The following is a 20,159-nucleotide window of genomic DNA, read 5'->3' as shown; positions in this document are numbered from 1 at the left end:
GTCAGTGGGGAAGCCGTACATTCGTACTCCTTTCTCTGAGCGATTTGAGCATCCCCAGGCAGCACATCAAACCATGGTGGCTACTAGGAGGCAGCACAGCACACCAGGACAACACGGAGGAAAAGGCACCGACAAACTGCATGATATGCTATTCAATGTTTATTGAATTCCATGTATTTGCAATGGATGTTCCTAAAACAACACATTTAACATCATCATTATCATCATATGCTGCTAGTCCTGCTGCTGCTGCTAGTCCTTTGATAGTCACCTGTCGGTCTCCTGTCCTTTCTGAAAGCCATATAGATGACATTAGTCATTTAGAAAACTTGTGTCCTCAATTACCATGGGATTACTGAAACTACCATGAATTTAAGAAAATGGTAAAAATGAATCTAATCTGAATTTTAAAGCATTACTTTAGATCCCCTCCCTCTACATATATCAATAAACATTAGAAAGTGATGCTCCTGACTACCATACAAGTTTAAGAAGATAATATTGGTTTTAAAGAATTCAAAGCTATAAATAAACAGCAACAGGCTCTTTAACAAGGCACTGTTAGTAACATGTAAACTAGCTGTTCACACTAATCCTAATATTATCACTTAATATTAGCAAATTCGATTTTATTTTTTAAAACATATTGATGTAAATACATACACATATCGATTTGTTGTATAAATATTATAAATAAAAACCTTTATTCACTAATAATTAACAAAAATCGTAGTTCTATCTCCTGCATTCACATTGCCCGCCATGAACTTCCGGGGAACGATCCTCGTCTACATGAACCACGTGACGATAGGCGTTTTTGGACTTCCGGCGTCGTAACTCTTCTATCTATATGGCGCTGGGCGGCAGTATACGCCGTGAAGTGGTTTGCGGCCTGCCAGTAAACTCAAAACAGAAGAAGAAGAAGTGACGTCAGCAGCTTCATTTGCCTAATCCAGCGCCATATAGATAGAAGAGTTACGACACCGGAAGTCCAAAAACGGTTATCGTCACGTGGTTCATGTAGAAGATGATCGTTCCCCGGAAGTTCATGGCGGGCAATGTGAATGCATTGATAACAGGAGATAGAACTACGATTTTTGTTAATTATTAGTGAATAAAGGTTTTGATTTGCAATATTTATACAACAAATTGATATGTGTATGTATTTACATCAATATGTTTTAAAAAATAAAATCGAATTTGCTAATATTAAGTGATAATATTAGGATTAGTGTGAACAACTAGTTTACATGTTACTAACAGTGCCTTGTTAAAGAGCCTGTTGCTGTTTATTTATAGCTTTGAATTCTTTCAAACCAATATTATCTTCTTAAACTTGTATGGTAGTCAGGAGCATCACTTTCTAATGTTTATTGATACATTTAGAGGGAGGGGATCTAAAGTAATGCTTTAAAATTCAGATTGGATTCATTTCTACCATTTTCTTAAATTCATGGTAGTTTCAGTAATCCCCTGGTAATTGAGGACACAAGTTATCTACATGACTAATGTCATCTTTATGGCTTTCAGAAAGGACAGGTGACTATCAAAGGACTAGCAGCAGCAGCAGGACTAGCAGCATATGATGATAATGATGATGTTAAATGTGTTGTTTTAGGAACATCCATTACAAATACATGGAATTCAATAAACATTGAATAGCATATCATGCAGTTTGTCGGTGCCTTTTCCTCCGTGTTGTCCATGGTTTGCTGTGCTGCCTGAGGATGCTCAAATCGCTCAGAGAAAGGAGTACGAATGTACGGCTTCCCCACTGACACAGAGCGGAGGAAAAAATGGCTGGCTCAAGTCAGCAGGAGCAATTTCACGACCAACAGCAACAAAATATGTGATGTAATTATATACAAACACTGCATTTGCACTTTTTCACAAAACGAAAACCACACCATTGGGAAAGCTTAATGTTTTGTTTAATACAAAAAAACAGGGAAAGGCTTGAAAAACACTGAGAGTTGAGACTCAGGGTGCAGGGTGAGGGTCTCAGTGCAGGTATTCAGGCTCCATTGAATCCCCCTCTGGTTCTTGTGCTGAAAGAGGGAGCAACAGACAGGAGAAAGGGTTATACACACAGCACACCTATTGGATGGGAAATGCCTTGGGGAGATAAGGTGTTTACTTATATAAAACAGTAGTATTAAACGTACTTTGTGTTTTCACTCTCACTTAAGTGCCTCTCCCTTTGCCATCAATCCAAAATCAGCTGAGCTGCAACATTATACAGACAGGTAATAATCAACAGAATCACAAGGACACAATATGGCTCTGCTAAAAACACTCACTCTTACACGCACCAAAGTTATATTTATCTAATATTTAACTCCCTCCACCCCCGCATACAATCCCGTTTAGAAGCCCCTCTTCTCTAATTCAACATGTTGGACGAAATGACATTAAGAGAACGGAATTTACAATTAAAAGGCTGTTCAACGTGTGTTGCTAACTTGCTTCGGTATGCTAGCTTAATCTGTTATCTGTAAACGTTCCTTAAATCTACTAATTTAGGGATAATCCACTGACATCCTTTAATACACATGTTCATTTGAATCAGATGTACTGATAATATCCGCAATATAAATCTTTAAACTTCTTCTTACCTTTAAAAGTCCGTCACGAACGGTGTATTATGCTGCAACTCCACAGCTCTGCCAGCCTTGGCGCTAACTTCCGGGGAACGATTGAGAGGCTCCACGATCCGCCATTGCTGTAAAAAAGTGGTCCATTGGAGTGAACGGAGATGTCGTAACTCTTCTATTAAATAGCTCTGGCCTAATCCTCCCCCAGGGACTTTTTCGGGTGTGAACGCGTTCTGTACTTAGTTCATGAGGACTAAAGAGTTCGCATGAACTAAGTTCGCATGAACCTTTGTGGGAAAAGTACCGCAGTGTGCACGCGGCTAATGTAATGTCCCCTGAAGTGATGTGTGTGTGTGTGTGTGTGTGTGTGTGTGTGTGTGTGTGTGTGTGTGTGTGTGTGTGTGTGTGTGTGTGTGTGTGTGTGTGTGTGTGTGTGTGTGTGTGTGTGTGTGTGTGTGTGTGTGTGTGTGTGTGTGTGTGTGCGTGCGTGTGTGTGTGTGTGTATATTTCAGGCCTGTGTGTAATTACAAAATAACACCAGAGAGATTAACTGAATTTCGCCGCAGGGTTAATAAAGGTGATGATTATATTATACTCTTTGGCGCATGTGTCAGCCCTGTGGTTGTCTGCCAGAAGCTGTCATTCATTTGATTTAATTCAATTTTAACTTGATGAAGGATTTTTGTCATAACAAATGTGGATCTTGAGGTATCACATAAACAAGCTGAACAAACTATAAACTGCATCAGAAAAAACATAGATTTTTACCTATTTAATTTAATTCAGTGTTTTAAGTTGATTCAATCATGTAGTACAGTTTATTTTAGATTCATTAGCTTCATGTAAAACGTTGTTTTGCTGACAGCAATGACAAACCCTTACAATCCCATAATAACTAATGGCACGAAAAAAAGCAGTCTTTTGTAATAGTTAGGAACAAAGACCTCCAGTGGCAAAATATCCATATTACGTTGTTACGCTGTTTAGCCCATAAATAAACAAAAAGAGGAAATCATAACTACTACTGAATGTGCCTTTGTGTAACTAATAAAATGATACGTCTGTTCTCAATGTCTTGTAAAAGGAAGCAGTAAAGGGCAATCTGGAAAAACAAAGTCACACTGACTATGGCCTTGTAAACAGGTCGTGTCAGATAACTTCCAAAACAGTGTTGTGTGTGTGTGTGTGTGTGTGTGTGTGTGTGTGTGTGTGTGTGTGTGTGTGTGTGTGTGTGTGTGTGTGTGTGTGTGTGTGTGTGTGTGTGTGTGTGTGTGTGTGTGTGTGTGTGTGTGTGTGTGTGTGTGTGTGTGTGTGTGTGTGTGTGTGTGTGTGTGTGTGTGTGTGTGTGTGTGTGTTTTAAAGGCTAAATAGGTTTGTGTGATAATTGATGTTTAATTATTTGTTGAAACCGTTGAAACCCTAAGAAGTTATATTAAAGATTGATGAAAGTTACTTCACAAGAAAATATTTGGAGCTACAAAAAAAATGTGTGTTACGTACGTGTGTACATTTTAAGATAATACATAAAAGGTCAACCCAGGAGAGTAAGCTGTACACATACATCATGCAGATTATGTATCCAGCCAAACTAAACTAAACTCAGGCCAAGAACCACAAAGTAATGCTTCTTTGAACAGAGGAGAAGGGTGTGTTAGGGTTGGTACAGTATGAGTTTTTCACATTACCACTGCCTGTAAACAATTATTATTTGCAAAGACAGAAAAATTATAAGATACATTAATCTATAATGTTTTTCAAACTTTTTGCAAGATATAGCTGTTTAACTGCAAATTGTTAAAACAGAGGATTTCACACATATCTAGACATTTCAATCACACTACTACTTAGACTATAAGTAAGCTTTGAAAGAGCATTTTATTAGTTATACATACCCTGGACTAATGGCATAACAGGCTTAAACCTAGGGCTGGCTTCTACATTTTCTATTTTGTATTTTCCACCAGATTGAGCTATATACGTTTTCCCAGAGGGGCAAATACATTCCATTTTGCTGGTTTCATGCACAACAAAATAAAAGTGCTTTATCCATGTTCCTAATCAATGACATGCCACAGACTGTGAAAAAAAGAACACCACCCTAGCCTTCCGTTTTTACGTTAAAAAATTACAATGGAGTTATGTTAAGAAAGTGTTTTTAATTTGTTTATGGCCATTAAACATCATAGTGATTACTTTAAAGTGAGGTACTTTAAATGTTTATCTTGAGGCTTAAAGTGGAATACTCTGCAAGTGCTGCATTCAAAATGTTATTTAAGTAAAGGTACAAAAGGAATGGCATACAAATATATTTAAAGTAGCCTATGTATTGTAAAGTATAAGAACATGTTTTGCAGATGTGCCCATTTCAGAATAATATTATAAGCTTTGATCATAATTATTGATGCAAAGCTGATGAAGGTGCAGCAAATTCCTTTGTATGATGAAGGGTAACTTGTGGATTTACTCCAGGTGTAACTAAAGTCTTATTTAAGTGTTTATTACATGTAATTAAATTAACCCGAATCTAAAAAGTAATTAAAGGTATAAAAGTGCACAATATACCTCTGGATTGTAGTACATAGTATTAGAAACACTCAAGTAAAGTAGAAGTCCTTCAAAATGGTACTTAAGTACAGTACTTGAGTAAATAATCTACTATTAGTTACTTTATACCACTGATAGCAAAGCAGTATAGTCTCCCTCTTTGTCCAGACGGGGGTGCTGAGCTGAAGCCTTAAATGAGCCTCAACCCAGTCTATGGCCTCAGCACGGAATCCTTTATTTTGCTGAGCTGGTAGCTAAGTTTCCTTCCCACTCGTTTTATATCAGAAACCAGCAGCATAAACAAACTAGCATTCGCAGGAACAGCTAGTTATTTACGGAGCTAGTTTAAAGAAAAGGGCTACTCAATGTTTCGCTTGTGTTCAGACACTCTGAATATACAGTGAGTAAAGTTACCACGGTTAATGTTACGCTGCCTGGTAATGGACGAGCCGGACACCGCAGCGATTCTTCCCGGGGACGTGCTTACCGCCACGGACGAGGAGACACACGACTCTGGGGACCACAAACATGAGGCCGAAGTAGCGAGCACCGGCTTCGTACGACCACCGTTTAGGGTTACATGCCCGGTGTCTGTGGAGCCGGTGCTGTTCCTCTCCATGTTTTCTCTGGCCCTGCAGGCGCCTCTGTCCACTCAGTACCTGTGGGACCGCATCAGCGAGGACCTCGGCTACAACGGCTCCAAGAGGTCGGGGTGCAGCAACGGCTCCGTGCCCCCCGACCCGCTGCAAACGGTAATGTCTTTAAACGGTTACTCAGCCGTAGTTAACGTCTTTTAATCGTTACTCACTCAGGTTTAAATTAAGGGAATAACTATAACATTCACTTTATTGGTGTATTTAAAGGAAGTGTGGGCAAATGCTATTTTCCTAATCCCAGCAGGTGTTACTTGTTCACACTTAATGGTCAAAATAAGAATGTAAATAGGCAGTAATAAACGTGCTATTAACTAGAACCCTAATTAAGAACACAATACAATTAGAATGCAAAGGAAATGGGATTATGGGTTACAAACAGTAACATGAGTCCCTTTGTTTGCTGATGAGTGTAGTTAACCAGGTCCCATTTTTCTTTTTCTGCAGGAGGTGGAAATCTTGACTGCCCACTGGAACCTGTACATCAGTCTTGGGGGATTTTCTGTAGGCCTGTTTGTGGTGCCTCTGCTGGGCTCATGGAGCGACCTCGCTGGTCGAAGACCCGTCCTCATCCTCCCCAACATTGGCCTGGCCCTCCAAGCGGTGGTTTACCTGGTGGTGATGTACCTGAAGCTGCCTGTGGGCTACTTTCTAGTTGGCAGGCTGTTAAGCGGCCTTTCCGGGGATTTCAACGCCATCCTGGCAGGCTGCTTTGCATATGTGGCTGATACCAGCGACAGAAAGTCCCGCACCATCAGGGTGGCAATCTTGGAGGCTTGTCTGGGCCTTTCAGGGATGCTAGCCAGCATCATCGGAGGGCAGTGGCAGCGTGCACAGGGGTAAGAAATCTGTGTTGTTACTAATGATTGGACCATCTAGGATTGAATGCAGATACAATTATCATGGTGAGTTTCCATTATAGTAATAATCATCGCAGTATTTGTGGCAAGGATAATTGTGAAATTGAATTTTTCAATTGCCACAGTATACAAAGAACTTGAAGTATCATTCACAACAATTGACTTTCTTTCAAAATCAAATCTATTTAGATTGACATTCATTTCCATTAAATTTGTACCTCTGTTTTTAGGTACATCAATCCCTTCTGGCTCGTCCTGGCCACAAACTTGGCCTCAGCTCTGTACGCTTACCTGTTCGTCCGTGAGTCGGTCGTGCCTGACCCCAGTGCCAAGCTCCTCACTTCCCGCCACTATAAAGCTATCTGGCACCTCTTTTCAACAGGAGGCAGTACCAGTGACGCCGGCGGGACATTTCACAGATGCAAGCTATGGCTTTACATGCTGTGTTTCTTTCTGGTGGTGACTGTACACTTCGGCAGCAGGGAGTTATACGTGTTGTTTGAGCTAAGCTCCCCGCTCTGCTGGGGGTCGGCCCTCATTGGCTACGGATCAGCAGCTCAGAACCTGGCCTACCTCAGCAGTCTGCTGGGGCTGAAGATCATGCAGCGCTGCCTGGAAGACTCCTGGGTGGCTCTCGTGGGTCTGGCCTCCAACGTCATCGGGCTGGTGGTGTTCTCTGTCGCTGACACCACACAGCTCATGTTCACAGGTGAGAGAATCTGGAGTGAGGAGGATGATTTTGTTCTTGTTTTTCCATCTAAAATATTTTCTATTCTTGAACGAAATGAAGCAAAGAAATTAGTATTTATCAAACATATTTATCCTTAAACATGGCATGAAGACATGATGTCGAGGACTAAAAATCTATTTTAGGATTATCCCTTACAGTAAAATAGTAGATTCAGTATCAGAGTGTAGCATGCAGTAGATTGCATCAATGATTATCCATTTAATTTGTGTTTTACTCACAGACTTAGCAGGCCTTGTGTTAGCAGACAACCTTGGATACTAGGACATATAAAACGTAGTAGTCACTTCTTGTACCCTGTGGGAATAATTAACATCATCTATAAAAGTTTACCCATGCAATGTAATGTGGATCTCAAGGATAGTAAAAGGGTTGCACAATACCGCCATTTATGACAGAATAAGAACATACAGGAAGGATACATACATAAAAATGATGGAACATCATTTAAAACATTATCAATTAATGTGTTGTCCCCATTTCACAATGGACAGTATAACTTTTTAGCTGACACTGTTGGAGGTCTTTATTGTGCATCAAAGTTCAAATGTGTTTCTGTCACCAGGTTACGGTCTGTGTTTCCTCTTCATGGCTGCCACGCCTGTGCTCAGGTCAAAGCTGTCCAAGTTGGTCGGCCAATCAGAACAAGGTCAGTCACGAAACATGCATAAATCATACTTGTGTTTTTAAACAGGTGGATTTAACAAGGCAAACTGCAAAGATTTCAAGATGTGACGATTGTTTTGAAGTCTATTGTTTTGTTCTCCTTTTTGTAATTGCACCAAATTTCTATTCTTTAGTCTGGTTTAACTTGAACTGTTGTGTTCATCAATAGTGTTTTTACTTTCCCCAGGCGCCCTGTTTGCCTCTGTTGCCTGTGTGGAGAGCTTGTGTTTCCTGGTGGGCAGTGGCCTTTTTAACTCCCTGTACCCAGCCACGCTGCACTTCATGAAGGGCTTCCCCTTCCTTTTTGCGGCCATCATCCTCTTCATCCCTGCTGGAATAATCGGGTGAGTGTTGCCTTATTGAACTTTCTGTGGTTTTTCTATTAGTGAATTGTAGTCATAAAAGCAATTGTGACCAAAAAACATATGACAAAAGAATAATTCCCACTTTGCAAAATTAGTCATTCACCATTTCCATGTGTGTTTTTGTAGGACCCTGCGATGTTTGGACCAGAGGAGAGACAACAGAGACTCCACAGCATCCTGACCTTAAGAGAAGCAGAGGGCAGGAACGTGTCAGAGAGCTAACATTTGTCCTGATGTCAGTCGATGAGGTGAGCAGCTCTGACATGCATCTGTCCATCAGTGGTGCTGGGAGAGACTTTAATCTCAACACAGTGATAGGGTAGCTGACTGTTTTTTAACTGGCTCAATGAAGGGATTCTTACTAGTGTCACCAAAGGGATCAATACTTTAGGATGAAGAATCAACCTCCAGGCTGAAATGACTTTAAAACAAAATGGAGAGGGGGATTTGTTAAATCTCTGCTGGCCAGTCTTCTGATGTTTCAACATGACATTTATACAAATGGTGAACAGAACAAGGTTTGTAGCACGTTTTATGTTGTGATTATATATATATTTTAAATACAGTGTAATGTGTGCCAACGAAAATGCCTTATATTTCAATTTGAATGTATTAATACACACAACAGCTTAAGGTGCTAACCATAAGAGGAAAATCACAAACTCCTCAGTTGCTCCAAAACATTTCAAGCAAGGGTGCAACCAAACTATCAGCAATCCACAGCAGAGACAGTGAAATAGGAGCCGCATGCCGGAGAATACCGGGTTACACTTTGACCCTCCTCGCTCCATAGTGTACACTCCCTGAAGAGTCCCACCACCACAAACAACACAGGATAGTCCCAGAGCACAGGCCCAGCACCAGCATGCACACCGGGGTCAGGATTTATGCACAGAGAGGGAACAAGAGCTACCAAATCATATTTTAAATGTTCGAAGGGAAGATAAAAAGGTTAAATTAAGTATTATCCCAGCTACTGTGAATTTAATAACATGAGATTACTTTCCCAAAGCCATTATGCAAATGTTGGGGCAACAAAACTTTAACCATAAAATGATAAATGTTTTTCCTATTTTTTTTCAATTGTGCAATATTTATTATTAAGTTGCATCAGATGTATTTATGAAATATAACTTGATCATGATTTTGATAGTTTGTAATAATATGGTTAAAGGTAGGGTATGTACGTTTGAGAAACCGGCTCGAGATCGCTAGAATTTGAAAATACACGACCGGAGAAAATCTACCATTTCCTTATAGAGCCCCTCCTCCAACACACACATGACCAATGAGGCCACGAGATAAGTTTGTGTACAGATGGAAGGCTGACAGGCAGGTAGGCCATCCAGTTATTTTAGCCGGGCTGGCTAAAATGATTGGTCGTGCTTTTTACAGTGCTACGGCTTCCACAGATGACATTTTTTATGGATTTTTTGTCAAAGCACTTAAGATATTCATTGCTATCGGGATGTTAAGTGCAACTCGATTTTGACAGGATAACAACTGGTGACTTCTAGAATTGTGTGAGTAACATTCTGTTTTTCGACTTCTCTGTTTCAGTGTGTGTACTCTGTATAAATGCTCTGTAGTTGATCTGACTGAAATTGTGATTTTAAATCTCAAAACCGCTACAGTATCTGTCAGGCAGAAACTTGGGACAAGTAATTTGACTGAAACCTTAAAACTGAACTAACTGACTGCTAGGGTTAACTTTGATTTAAACATTTGTAGAATACTAAGAGCTGTATTGAGTAGGTGTAACTGTATTAAGGGTTAAACTCGTAACTTTATAACTTAGGGTTTAATGTAATTGTAAAACCATTGGGCCACTGAAAAGACACAATAACAACTCAGGAGGGAGCCAGTCTAGATTTCCTTTTGAGGGCCACCAGCTGCAGAGAGTTAACTAATTAAAGGGACGTGGCTGTGAGAACTCAGCAATCAGGTGTCCATTTTAGGTAGCACTTTCCTGGAGCGTCAGACAGACGAAGACTGACAAAGACAATAGAGTCCTGCTGGAGTAAGACTAACAAAGACAATAGAGTCCTGCTGGAGGCAAAGAGGAGGCAAATCCTACTTTGATTGAGCTAAGTATTGCTGGTGTTTTATTTTATTTGGTTGTTTAGCCCCTCAGGCTATAATCATGTGTATTTTCTCCATTCCTGTTTATGTGTCTTCTCGCAATTATCACTGGCCCCGTGTATCTCGTAATCGATATAACCGGCCTGCTCTCATCTATCCCACGTGCTCCACTGACATCCAACATCTAGTTTCAGGCGGCCTGTGGAACTGCCAGTCAGCTGTTCCTAAGTCTGACTTCATCTCTGGCTACGCTTCCCTGCAGTCTCTGGATTTCCTTGCTCTCACTGAGACGTGGATTATTCCATCCAACACATCCACCCCAGCAGCTCTCTCCACAGCATATTCCTTCTCCCATACACCCTGACCCACTGGCAGAGGAGGTGGCACTGTCTCCTGCTCTCTCCCAAATGGAGCTTTTCTCTCTTCAAGCTACCTAACTTCGCTCCTTCCACCTTTGAATTCCATGCCGTCACAGTAACCCATCCTATACAATTAACCATTGTTGTTCTCTACCTTCCACCAGGCGCCTTGGGGGACTTCTTGGAGGATTTAGATAATCTCCTCACACATCCCTGAAACTGGCCCTCCCGCTGTACTTCTCGGAGACTTCAACCTCCAGACAGGGAAGATAGACGAACTAACATCTCTGTTAACCACCTTTGCTTTCTCACTGTCTCCATCCCCACCAACTCATACAGCTGGCAATGTCCTTGATCTCATATTCTCAAGGAACTGTGCTACTTCTAACCTCTCTGTAAACCTGCTCCACACATCCGATCACTTCTTCATTTCATTCTCTCTACCCCTTTCCAAACATAACTAACTAATCTCTTCTCATCCTGCACCTGTCCGCCGTAACCTTCGTTGCCTCTCCCCCTCTACCTTTGCCTCATCGGTGCCCTCAGCCCTCCCTTCCTCTGACTCGTTCCAACTCCTACCTCCAAACTCTGCTTCAGAAACTCTCCTCTCTACTCTCTCATCCTCTCTGGACTCTCTCTGTCCTCTCACATCTCGGCAAGCTCGTCAGTCCCCTCCTGCTCCCTGACTAAATGACGCACTGCGTGCTAATAGAACCGTCCTTCGGGCAGCAGAGCGGAAACGGTGGAAATCCAAACACCGTGACGACCTCCTAACCTATCAGGCTCTCCTCTCCTCTTTCTCTGCTTCCATCTCTCAGGCAAAAAGCACTTTCTTTCAAGATAAGATCCAATCTTCCTATTCCAATCCCAAAAGACTATTTTCCATCTTCTCCTTCCTCCTGGACCCCCCCCAAAGCCCCTTCCCCCTCCTCCCTTCTGTCAAGCGACTTTGTTAACCACTTTGAAAAAAAGGTTGATGATATTCGCTCTTCTTTTTCTGACTCACCTTTACTCACCACTGGGTCACCAGACCCTCCTTTCACCCACACACTGACCTCCTTTTCCCCTCTCTCTCCAAGTGAGGTTCTTACCCTCATTACCTCTGCCCGCCCTACCACCTGTCCTCTGGACCCTATCCGTTCAAACCTCCTTCAGACTATCGCTCCTGATATTCTACCGTTTCTCACCCATTTCATCAACAGTCCTCTAACTTCTGGTCACTTTCCAAACAGTCTCAAGGAGGCAAGAGTAAACCCACTCCTAAAGAAACCCACTCTCAACCCGTCTGATGTTATAAACTACAGGCCTGTCTCTCTCCTCCCGTTCCTGTCTAAAACACTTGAACGCGCTGTCTTTAAACAACTCTCCTGTTATCTCCATCAGAACAACCTTCTGGATCCGTACCAGTCTGGTTTCAAGGCAGGTCACTCCACAGAAACTGCCCTCCTTGCTGTCACTGAGGAACTGCACACTGCTAAAGCAACCTCCCTCTCCTCTGTCATCATCCTTTTGGTCCTGTCTGCTGCATTCGACACGGTGAATCATCAGATCCTCCTTTGCACTCTCCAAGAACTTGGAGTTTCAGGCTCTGCACTTTCCCTCATCACCTCATACCTCAAAGACCGCACCTACAGGGTTACTTGGAGAGGGTCCGAGTCTGACCCTTGTCAATTAACTACAGGGGTCCCTCAGGGCTCTGTTCTTGGTCCCCTCCTCTTCTCCTTGTACACAAACTCGCTCGGATCAGTCATTAGCCCGCATGGTTTTTCATACCACTGCTACGCTGACGACACCCAACTAATTCTGTCCTTTCCCCGCTCAGAGACCCAGGTTGTCGCACGCATCTCTGCTTGTCTAGCTGACATCTCTCAGTAGATGTCTGCTCATCACCTCAAGCTCAACCTTGACAAGACTGAACTGCGTTTCCTTCCGGGAAAAGATTGTCCCACTCTTGACCTAACAATCAACATCGGCACCTCTGTTGTTTCCTCGACTCAGACTGCAAGGAATCTGGGTGTGATCCGAGATAACAACCTGTCCTTCACTGCAAACATAGCTGCTACAACCCCTTGCTGCAGATACACGCTTTACAACATCAGGAGGATACGTCCCCAGCTGACCCAGAAAGCGACGCAGCTTCTGGTCCAGGCTCTCGTCATCTTACGCCTAGACTACTGCAACTCCCTCCTGGCTGGTCTACCTGCATGTGCCATCCGACCTCTGCAGCTCATCCAGAATGCAGCGGCTCGTCTGGTCTTCAACCTTCCTAAATTCTCCCACACCCCACCGCTCATCCGCTCCCTCCACTGGCTTCTGGTAACTGCTAGAATCCACTTCAAGACACTGGTACTTGCGTACCATGCTGCGAATGGATCTGGCCCTTCCTACATCCAGGACATGGTTAAACCGTACACCCCAGCACGTGCACTCCGCTCTGCATCAACCAAACAGCTTGCTGCACCTTGTGAAGGGGACCCAAGTTCCCATCAGCAAAAACACGTGGGTTTGCTATCCTGGCTCCAAAATGGTGGAATGAGCTCCCCATTGACATCAGGACAGCAGATGGCTTACACACCTTCCGGCGCAGACTGAAAACTCATCTCTTTCGACTCCACTTTGAGCGATATAACTATTAACAAAGCACTTATATACTAATAAAGGATTGGCTTACCTAAAGCCAGTTGAGTAGCACTTGAAATGTTTTTGCTCTATGAAACCTGATGTACTTATGATTCTGTTTTCTTCTTCTGTTTTGTTGGTCGAACGCACTTATTGTAAGTCGCTTTGGATAAAAGCGTCAGCTAAATGCAATGTAATGTTAAGAGCGTTCCATGGAATATAACAAAGAGTTTATCTCGAGCCGGTTTCTCAGACTTACATACCATACCGTTAAATCTGTTTATGTTTACATGTCACACAACGATTTAAGTGAGGATCAGTTGTTTGTTTTTACAACACCCCTGTCATCATGTTTAAAATAAAGGGACCAAATTCTATTTTCATTCAAACATGTTTTTTTTCATTTAATTGTATTCTGTTTATTACGCTGAGGAAACAAGGATAACATAAAAATGGCATAGCAGACACATATTACTTCTCAGACTTAACACTGTGATCAATTAAACTTCAAGTCAGCATTACTACATGATTAATGTTGTATCAGCACTCTACAAGCCACGCTGTAACACAGATGGGATCTTTTTCACATTCAAGAAGTAAACGGTGCATATTTGACTTCTGTGAGCTCATGGTTGACTACAGAGTAGGAAAATATCCTTAAATACTGGGGTTTTCTGATATGGGTTTTCTTGTTGCCTGTACACTGCTTGAACCTGTATTTGGTTAGAATAGGGAAGCAGTTATACAACATGTAGCTTTTTATACAATACTTCATGCCTCTGGTTTATATTGAGCCCGCCATAGAAACTCATCAATTGACCACATCTCCTATAAAGTTTCTTAACTATGACAACTCAAACATAAAACCACAAATGTCAGTAAAGTCAGAGACCTGCTTTGGTCATATGAATGTCCAATGTATGAGTTAAACAAAAAGTGATTGCATGTGATTAGTAACTGCTTCAAAGATTGCTAGTGATGATTTTGCTGGGGTGCCTACAGCGGCTGATCTATCACAGTTATTTTCCTGAGAGACAGAAGGCATATACTGTACCTGATCACACATATACAGCAGAACGAGGGTATATCATTAAAGGCTTACAGTTTATTATATACAATCTGAAATCCCCTTTTGATTTTCATTTATTGTTTGCATTATACTACGTCAATTTATATCAGGGTTTTGTGTGAGCATAATCAGATTCACTTCACATGCATTTGGAGCAGGGGAAAGCTGCCGGCCTTTTCACCGTAGGCAATGTTGAATTTGGCATAATTTAAAGTCATTATAGCTGAAATCAAACTTCAAATGTCAGCTTATTTCTTTTTCTGCCCTTCGGGTGCATCCTTGCAGTCGATTTGGTCTTGCTGTTCTTTCAGAAATCGTAGGATCTTCTCGATCGTGGCCTCCTGATATTCGTGGGACCATCTGTGTCAAGACAAAGGTAACAAGCAATTAAAACCTTAAGAATAATTAAGCCCTGCATATAAAGCAGATAAATTCTCTAATGGATGTTTTACATGAATCACAACAACAATAAAAGCCCAATTACACAGATGTGCTAACCAACAAAATATTTCTACAGTAAAGTTTTGGTTTATTTAAGAGCAAGCAGTTACTCACTTGATGCCGTTGAAATTGAGAATTGACCTCATGTCCTCGGGCAGAGATATGGGGTCAGGCCACATGAAATTATCCGTGACAGGAACTATGTTCTTCTTCCCAGCCAAGGCGGTGACTATCTCCTGCAAGATTAATGAGCATTCCTTTGAGTCTATAAAAACTATAAAACACTAAAATGTTCGACAGATGTAATCAGGGAAGGGGATAGGGATTATGAATGTGACAGTACAAACAAAATTCCCAAGCAGCTAAAGTATCAATATGAATCCAGAATATGATTAAGGTGCATGGGGGTGAAAGCTTTAAGCAAAATGTTATACAATACAGAAAAATTGAAAACTTCCAACCTTGTGCACCCAATCCTTCATGTCAGTGTCACCCATGCACTTGTCGAGTGCATTGGAGGACAGGACCAGAATGAAGTTACGCGCCCGCTGTACGCTCTGGATCAGTTTGTCCTCAAATTTTCCGGCCTCCAGCTTCTCCACATCTATAAAGACGCTGTATCCTCGGACCTGCAGGTGCACCTTCAGAAGGCTTGGGACAAAAATGAGAAAGTACATTTTGTTGCACATACCTTCTCTCCTTACTCTAAGTCTAATCTAACTAGAGCTGCAACAATTACACAACTAATCAATAAGATGAACTTTAAAAAAAAAACATCCCCATCCATCTTTTAAGTAATTTTTCATGCATAATGTTTTGAGTAAGAATTCTGACCTCGCCAGCTGGGAGCCAGTAGTCCGACGGTAGCTGATGAAGACGTCGGGCCCTGCAGGCTGAGCATCAGTTTGGCACGGTTTTAAGGGCTTGTTGTTAGCTGAGAGAATCTTGGCTCTGTGGACGCCGTTGTCTATGTGGCAGTCGTTCTGGAGCTGCTGATCCGTCAGGCTCTTGAAGTTATTGCGATCCACTCCTGACTGGACCAGTCCGTAGGTGTACTGCCGGAAACGAGGGTCAACCTCCACTAACCAGTCAGCCATGTTGTTTGGGTCACATGTGGAGTAATTGGCATACGTCTTCAACACACACAGGTCTCTCAGAAACCTGCAGGATGAGACAGAGCAGCTGTCAGACCGCTGTTGCATGACTCATGTTGAAGGGTTTGTGGCACTTGCCTTTTGCGACTGAGGCCTGCAGTCATGCCCAGATCATGGCATAGCTCCTGGTCTGTGATGTTCAGCAGGAGGTCTCCATCTACTTGGAGCTCCTGTACAGCAAAGATGTTAGAAATGTCAGGCATAGTGTATAATATGTAGATCTAAATGCCTATATTATCTCTCTGTTGAGTAATAAAACATACCAGGAATCGGTCACAGTAGGCACTGAAGCCGACCTGCTGCAGCCAGGTCCGCACTTCGCAGGTTTTCCAGTTGGGCACACATGACAGGATGCGTCTTGGCACTTCCTCTCCCATCACGCTCAGTGCCCGCTTGGCGAGGCCACATGCTGTACCGTTACTGGAGTACATCACCATTTTTTTTAGGCTCTGCACTGCTCCAATCTCTTGAAATATCTTAAAATAAACACAAGGACAGAGGGTGTCGTATTCATATTCTGTACAAACTGTAAAATGCACTGAGACAAATATATTAGTATTGGGCTATATAAATAAACTTTGATTGATTGATTGATTGATTGATTGATTGATTGATTGATTGATTGATTGATTGACAAGGTAAAACTAAGTCACATCAAAGCTACCAGACATAACATTTTGAGCTACATGTGGTCAGTGATGGTACCTTAGTATTGCCCTGACGAGACTTGATGCTGGCCTCCACACAAAGGTAAAAGGCTGCAATGCACTTTCCTTCCAGTCTTGTGCCATCCAGTAATGGCAGAAAATGCTGCAGGTCAGCTGCTGTCCTGCCCTGCATGTTGTCTGAACTGTCCAACAAACTGCGGGCAAAGTCGTCCGGATCTAAAGATGCAATAAATGGCTCCACCAGCTCCAGGGTTCCAGATTTCACCACCTCTTTCTCAATTTCTCGGTTTGCAGCTAACACAGTCACAGCCAGACATGCGTGGAAGCGAATGATTTCATCCTCTTTGGAAAAAGCCAGAGGGAAAAGCCACTCAGCTGCCTGCTTCTCAATCATCCATCTCTGGCAGCGGTGGCCTCCGTACATGGCACAGTTTGCTAGTGCCACGGCACAGTGGCGCAACACTGTGGGGTCTGTGCCGCGGCACCAGAAGAGGAGGGCATCCAGGGCCCCGTTAGAGATAAGGTGGACAGACGTCTCCTCAGTGTGTTTGAACATGTGCTCCAGGATCCCCGAGACACTACGAGCCAGCTGTGCATCTTCCTGATGTCGAGTGAGGTTGAGGACGACCCCCAGACCCATACGGGCTACATAATCCCTGTCAACAGAAGTTTATAATATTGATATCAAATGTTGAGTAAGTCAATCAAACATCAAGACTTTCTGCTGTTAATATAAACATTTAAGATTCTCCTGAACAAACAGGTGTTTGCTTTTCAACTGTGAGGATGGGCTACTATTATTGTTTTGATGTCATGCTAACTGTGACCTCGATGACTTTTTTGTTGCCCTAGAATCAACATAGATATACAAATAGTAGACAGAACACTAACACTGCCTTTAAAATGTACAAGCCAATAAAAACAGCCTTGCTATTTTTGATAAACGTTGGTTTTGGAGACATTTCATGTCGTCCCCCATATAAAAAATCTAATCTAATCCATGCCCAAAATGCTAAAACATGCACTTGTTGTGTTAAACATACTTGTCTTGAGACAAAATGTATATAAAGTTGTAGAAAAAGTGGTTTCAAAATATTATTTAAATGATCAAATAGCTCTCGAACATCCCCTAAAATGGCATTTTTCTCTTGTCCCCGCTTCTTGGTGACCAACTTGCATGTCAAATATAACATTTAAAATAGGTATTTTATTTACTTTTTTTGTATTATTCTATTGATATATGTCTCTTGTAATGGTCAAATCAATTTGTTAAATCATAAACATATTTTAGATAACAGTAATTTTGCACAGAAGGTGTGTCCCTCAACATGCGTTCAACCCTGTTACCCAAACCTTTTTAGATTGGCACAGGAAGTGAAAAAACTGTAAATCAGATGACACAGTGGAAGTGACATCAGCAAGCCATGTGCTAGTGCCATGGGTAGACCAAAATTAAGTCCTCTCTTTTATTTTTCATATTTTTACAATCTTTTCAGTCTTAAGAGTGTGGCACTCTGACCCACTCAACCCTGTTACTGATATTATCAGAACAAAGCATTTTAATTTCAAAGTTATCTTTCTTGCATTAGATATCCAAGTGTGTCCTTGCCTTGAAAGTAGCATTACATGCTACATAGCAATCATTCCTGAGGTTAAAGCTCAAATTAGCATTTATTTTCAACCCTGTTACTATGAGTAACAGGGGTAATTCTTCATTGGAAAATATACATGTGATGCCTAGCTGGGCAAATCACTTTTTTTGATGGTTTATTATGTTTTTCCTAAATACATAAAAAAAAATTATTAAAAAAAAGGTTCATTTTTCAAAAATGTTGGTGTCTAAATTGTCCTCCAATTCTGGAATGACCCATATAGTTATAGTATGTCCTGGCTGAATCAGTTGTCATAAACATATTGCCCAATGCCTACTATTGTATTGCATTGCAGGATTACATTGTTTGTGTTATTTTATCAATCCCTGTACACAAACGGATTGCATATGGTCCAATTAAGTACTAAAACACACATAACCTCATCATACACTGAACCAGTCAAAAATAAAATATTACAGACTTGCATATTGCAGAGCTGCTGTATAATACTGTGAAGGTTTAAACGTAGCTTACCTGTTCTCTGAGGTCAGTATCTGCTCCAGCAGTTTTGCAGACTCATAGGTGATCTCCAGAGCAGGATTCTGCTGAAGCTGCAGCAGCAGCTCCAGGCCTCCATCCAGTCGGATCCTGTTGCAGATGTCCTCGGCCACCTGACGCCCTACAGTGGGCAAAACCCAGGCCTCCTCCACCAGCTGGAAGAGCTCCGCGATGGCCTTCCGTGTCTCATCTGAATCCGAGGTCTCGTGCGAGGACTTGAGCCTCTTGATGGCGCAGCGCAGGGCGGGGAGGGCGCCATCCAGAACCAGCTGGACATCGGCTCTGACGCCCGGAGACACTGCTTTAGGCTCGGGTCCGGAGCCGCTCCTCCCTCTCTGCAGCCGGCTGACATATTCCGGGACTGTAAGTCTTTCTGAGCTGAACATGATGGAGAAATGTCGATAGAGCCTCCACAGGAAGAGCGTCAGAGACAAGAGCATCTACCAGCAGAACCACGTCCGTTTCCGTGTATGAAATGTTTTACAAAGGCCTCTGAGAGATCTGATGCCTCGGAGAGATGCGCCTGATATCAGATGTAAATCAAAAGTGACAGCTTTCACCAATTTGCATCACCTCTCTCTGGTCGATGTCATCCCTGGCAGTAATCTGTAAACACTGATCAGCATATCTCGGGCCGGTCACAGTAAGCCTGCTCATAGTAAACAGCTGCTTCTTTGTCTCTTTTATTCACACCGACCAGAAAACGACTTAAAGCGTTGACATACTCGAAGGGTCTTAAAGAGGCAACTCCTCCGCACCTCACAAAAAAAGTGGAGAGCCAATCCTCCTTGTTTCCTGGAAAATAAAACAGACTATTGTTGTCTGTGTTTGCAGACAAAGAAGATCTGTTCAGATTTTCTCCCACCTTTTCTAACGCACTGTAGCGGCTCGTCTCCCTGCAGAAATAAAAACATATATTCACACTGTAGTGTCTGCACCTATCGCATCCTCTGGTCAGCATCCACAGGCTATCTGTATCTTCAGGGGATGAACAGGAAAACAAGTACCCCCTCCTCTTTGGTCCCTGCACCACAGCCGGTCAGAGCTCTGTATACTCAGGGATGTAAACACTGCAGGCCCCCTGCTGGAGGAACAGGAGAATAACCTCTGATTCACAGCTCAAAAGCTCCTAAAATGTGTTTTGCAACATTTCCGAGAAGACAATTAGCTCATACTAAATGTATTGA

General features: G+C 42.3%; 2 protein-coding genes and 1 long non-coding RNA gene across 5 annotated transcripts; 1 reads left to right on the top strand and 2 right to left on the bottom strand.

The window, feature by feature from the left end:
- Nucleotides 1-1,914: 1,914 nt before the first annotated feature.
- Nucleotides 1,915-5,693, bottom strand: LOC139434943 (uncharacterized). 2 transcript variants are annotated; one of them, XR_011644226.1, is made up of 4 exons: nucleotides 5,626-5,693; nucleotides 2,616-2,722; nucleotides 2,166-2,226; nucleotides 1,915-2,048 (listed from the first exon to the last, which is right to left on the bottom strand). It is a non-coding gene; the product is annotated as an uncharacterized lncRNA (long non-coding RNA). The 2 variants fall into 2 exon arrangements; XR_011644225.1 differs by having other exon boundaries at nucleotides 5,553-5,643.
- slc46a1 (solute carrier family 46 member 1) lies at nucleotides 5,561-13,879 on the top strand. 2 transcript variants are annotated; one of them, XR_011644224.1, is made up of 7 exons: nucleotides 5,561-5,890; nucleotides 6,239-6,630; nucleotides 6,882-7,360; nucleotides 7,965-8,048; nucleotides 8,253-8,409; nucleotides 8,557-8,678; nucleotides 11,036-13,879. XR_011644224.1 is itself a non-coding variant. In XM_034097724.2 (6 exons), the coding sequence occupies exons 1-6, from the start codon at nucleotides 5,561-5,563 to the stop codon at nucleotides 8,609-8,611; spliced, it is 1,497 nt and encodes a 498-aa protein (XP_033953615.1). In that variant the 3' UTR covers nucleotides 8,612-13,879. The 2 variants fall into 2 exon arrangements, 1 of the variants encoding a protein (XP_033953615.1); XM_034097724.2 differs by having other exon boundaries at nucleotides 8,557-13,879.
- An 11-nt stretch (nucleotides 13,880-13,890) lies between these two features.
- Nucleotides 13,891-20,014, bottom strand: sarm1 (sterile alpha and TIR motif containing 1). The gene is made up of 8 exons (XM_034098166.2): nucleotides 18,949-20,014; nucleotides 16,860-17,478; nucleotides 16,418-16,630; nucleotides 16,233-16,324; nucleotides 15,835-16,161; nucleotides 15,462-15,651; nucleotides 15,115-15,236; nucleotides 13,891-14,919 (listed from the first exon to the last, which is right to left on the bottom strand). Exons 1-8 carry the CDS (start codon nucleotides 19,410-19,412, stop codon nucleotides 14,808-14,810), a joined length of 2,139 nt encoding a protein of 712 aa, XP_033954057.1. The 5' UTR covers nucleotides 19,413-20,014; the 3' UTR covers nucleotides 13,891-14,807.
- Nucleotides 20,015-20,159: the final 145 nt, after the last annotated feature.

Source organism: Pseudochaenichthys georgianus, chromosome 13, assembly GCF_902827115.2.
Source record: "Pseudochaenichthys georgianus chromosome 13, fPseGeo1.2, whole genome shotgun sequence".
Lineage (NCBI taxonomy): Eukaryota > Metazoa > Chordata > Actinopteri > Perciformes > Channichthyidae > Pseudochaenichthys > Pseudochaenichthys georgianus.
Note: the sequence above shows the minus strand (reverse complement) of the source record. Positions and strands in the feature narration are given on the sequence as shown.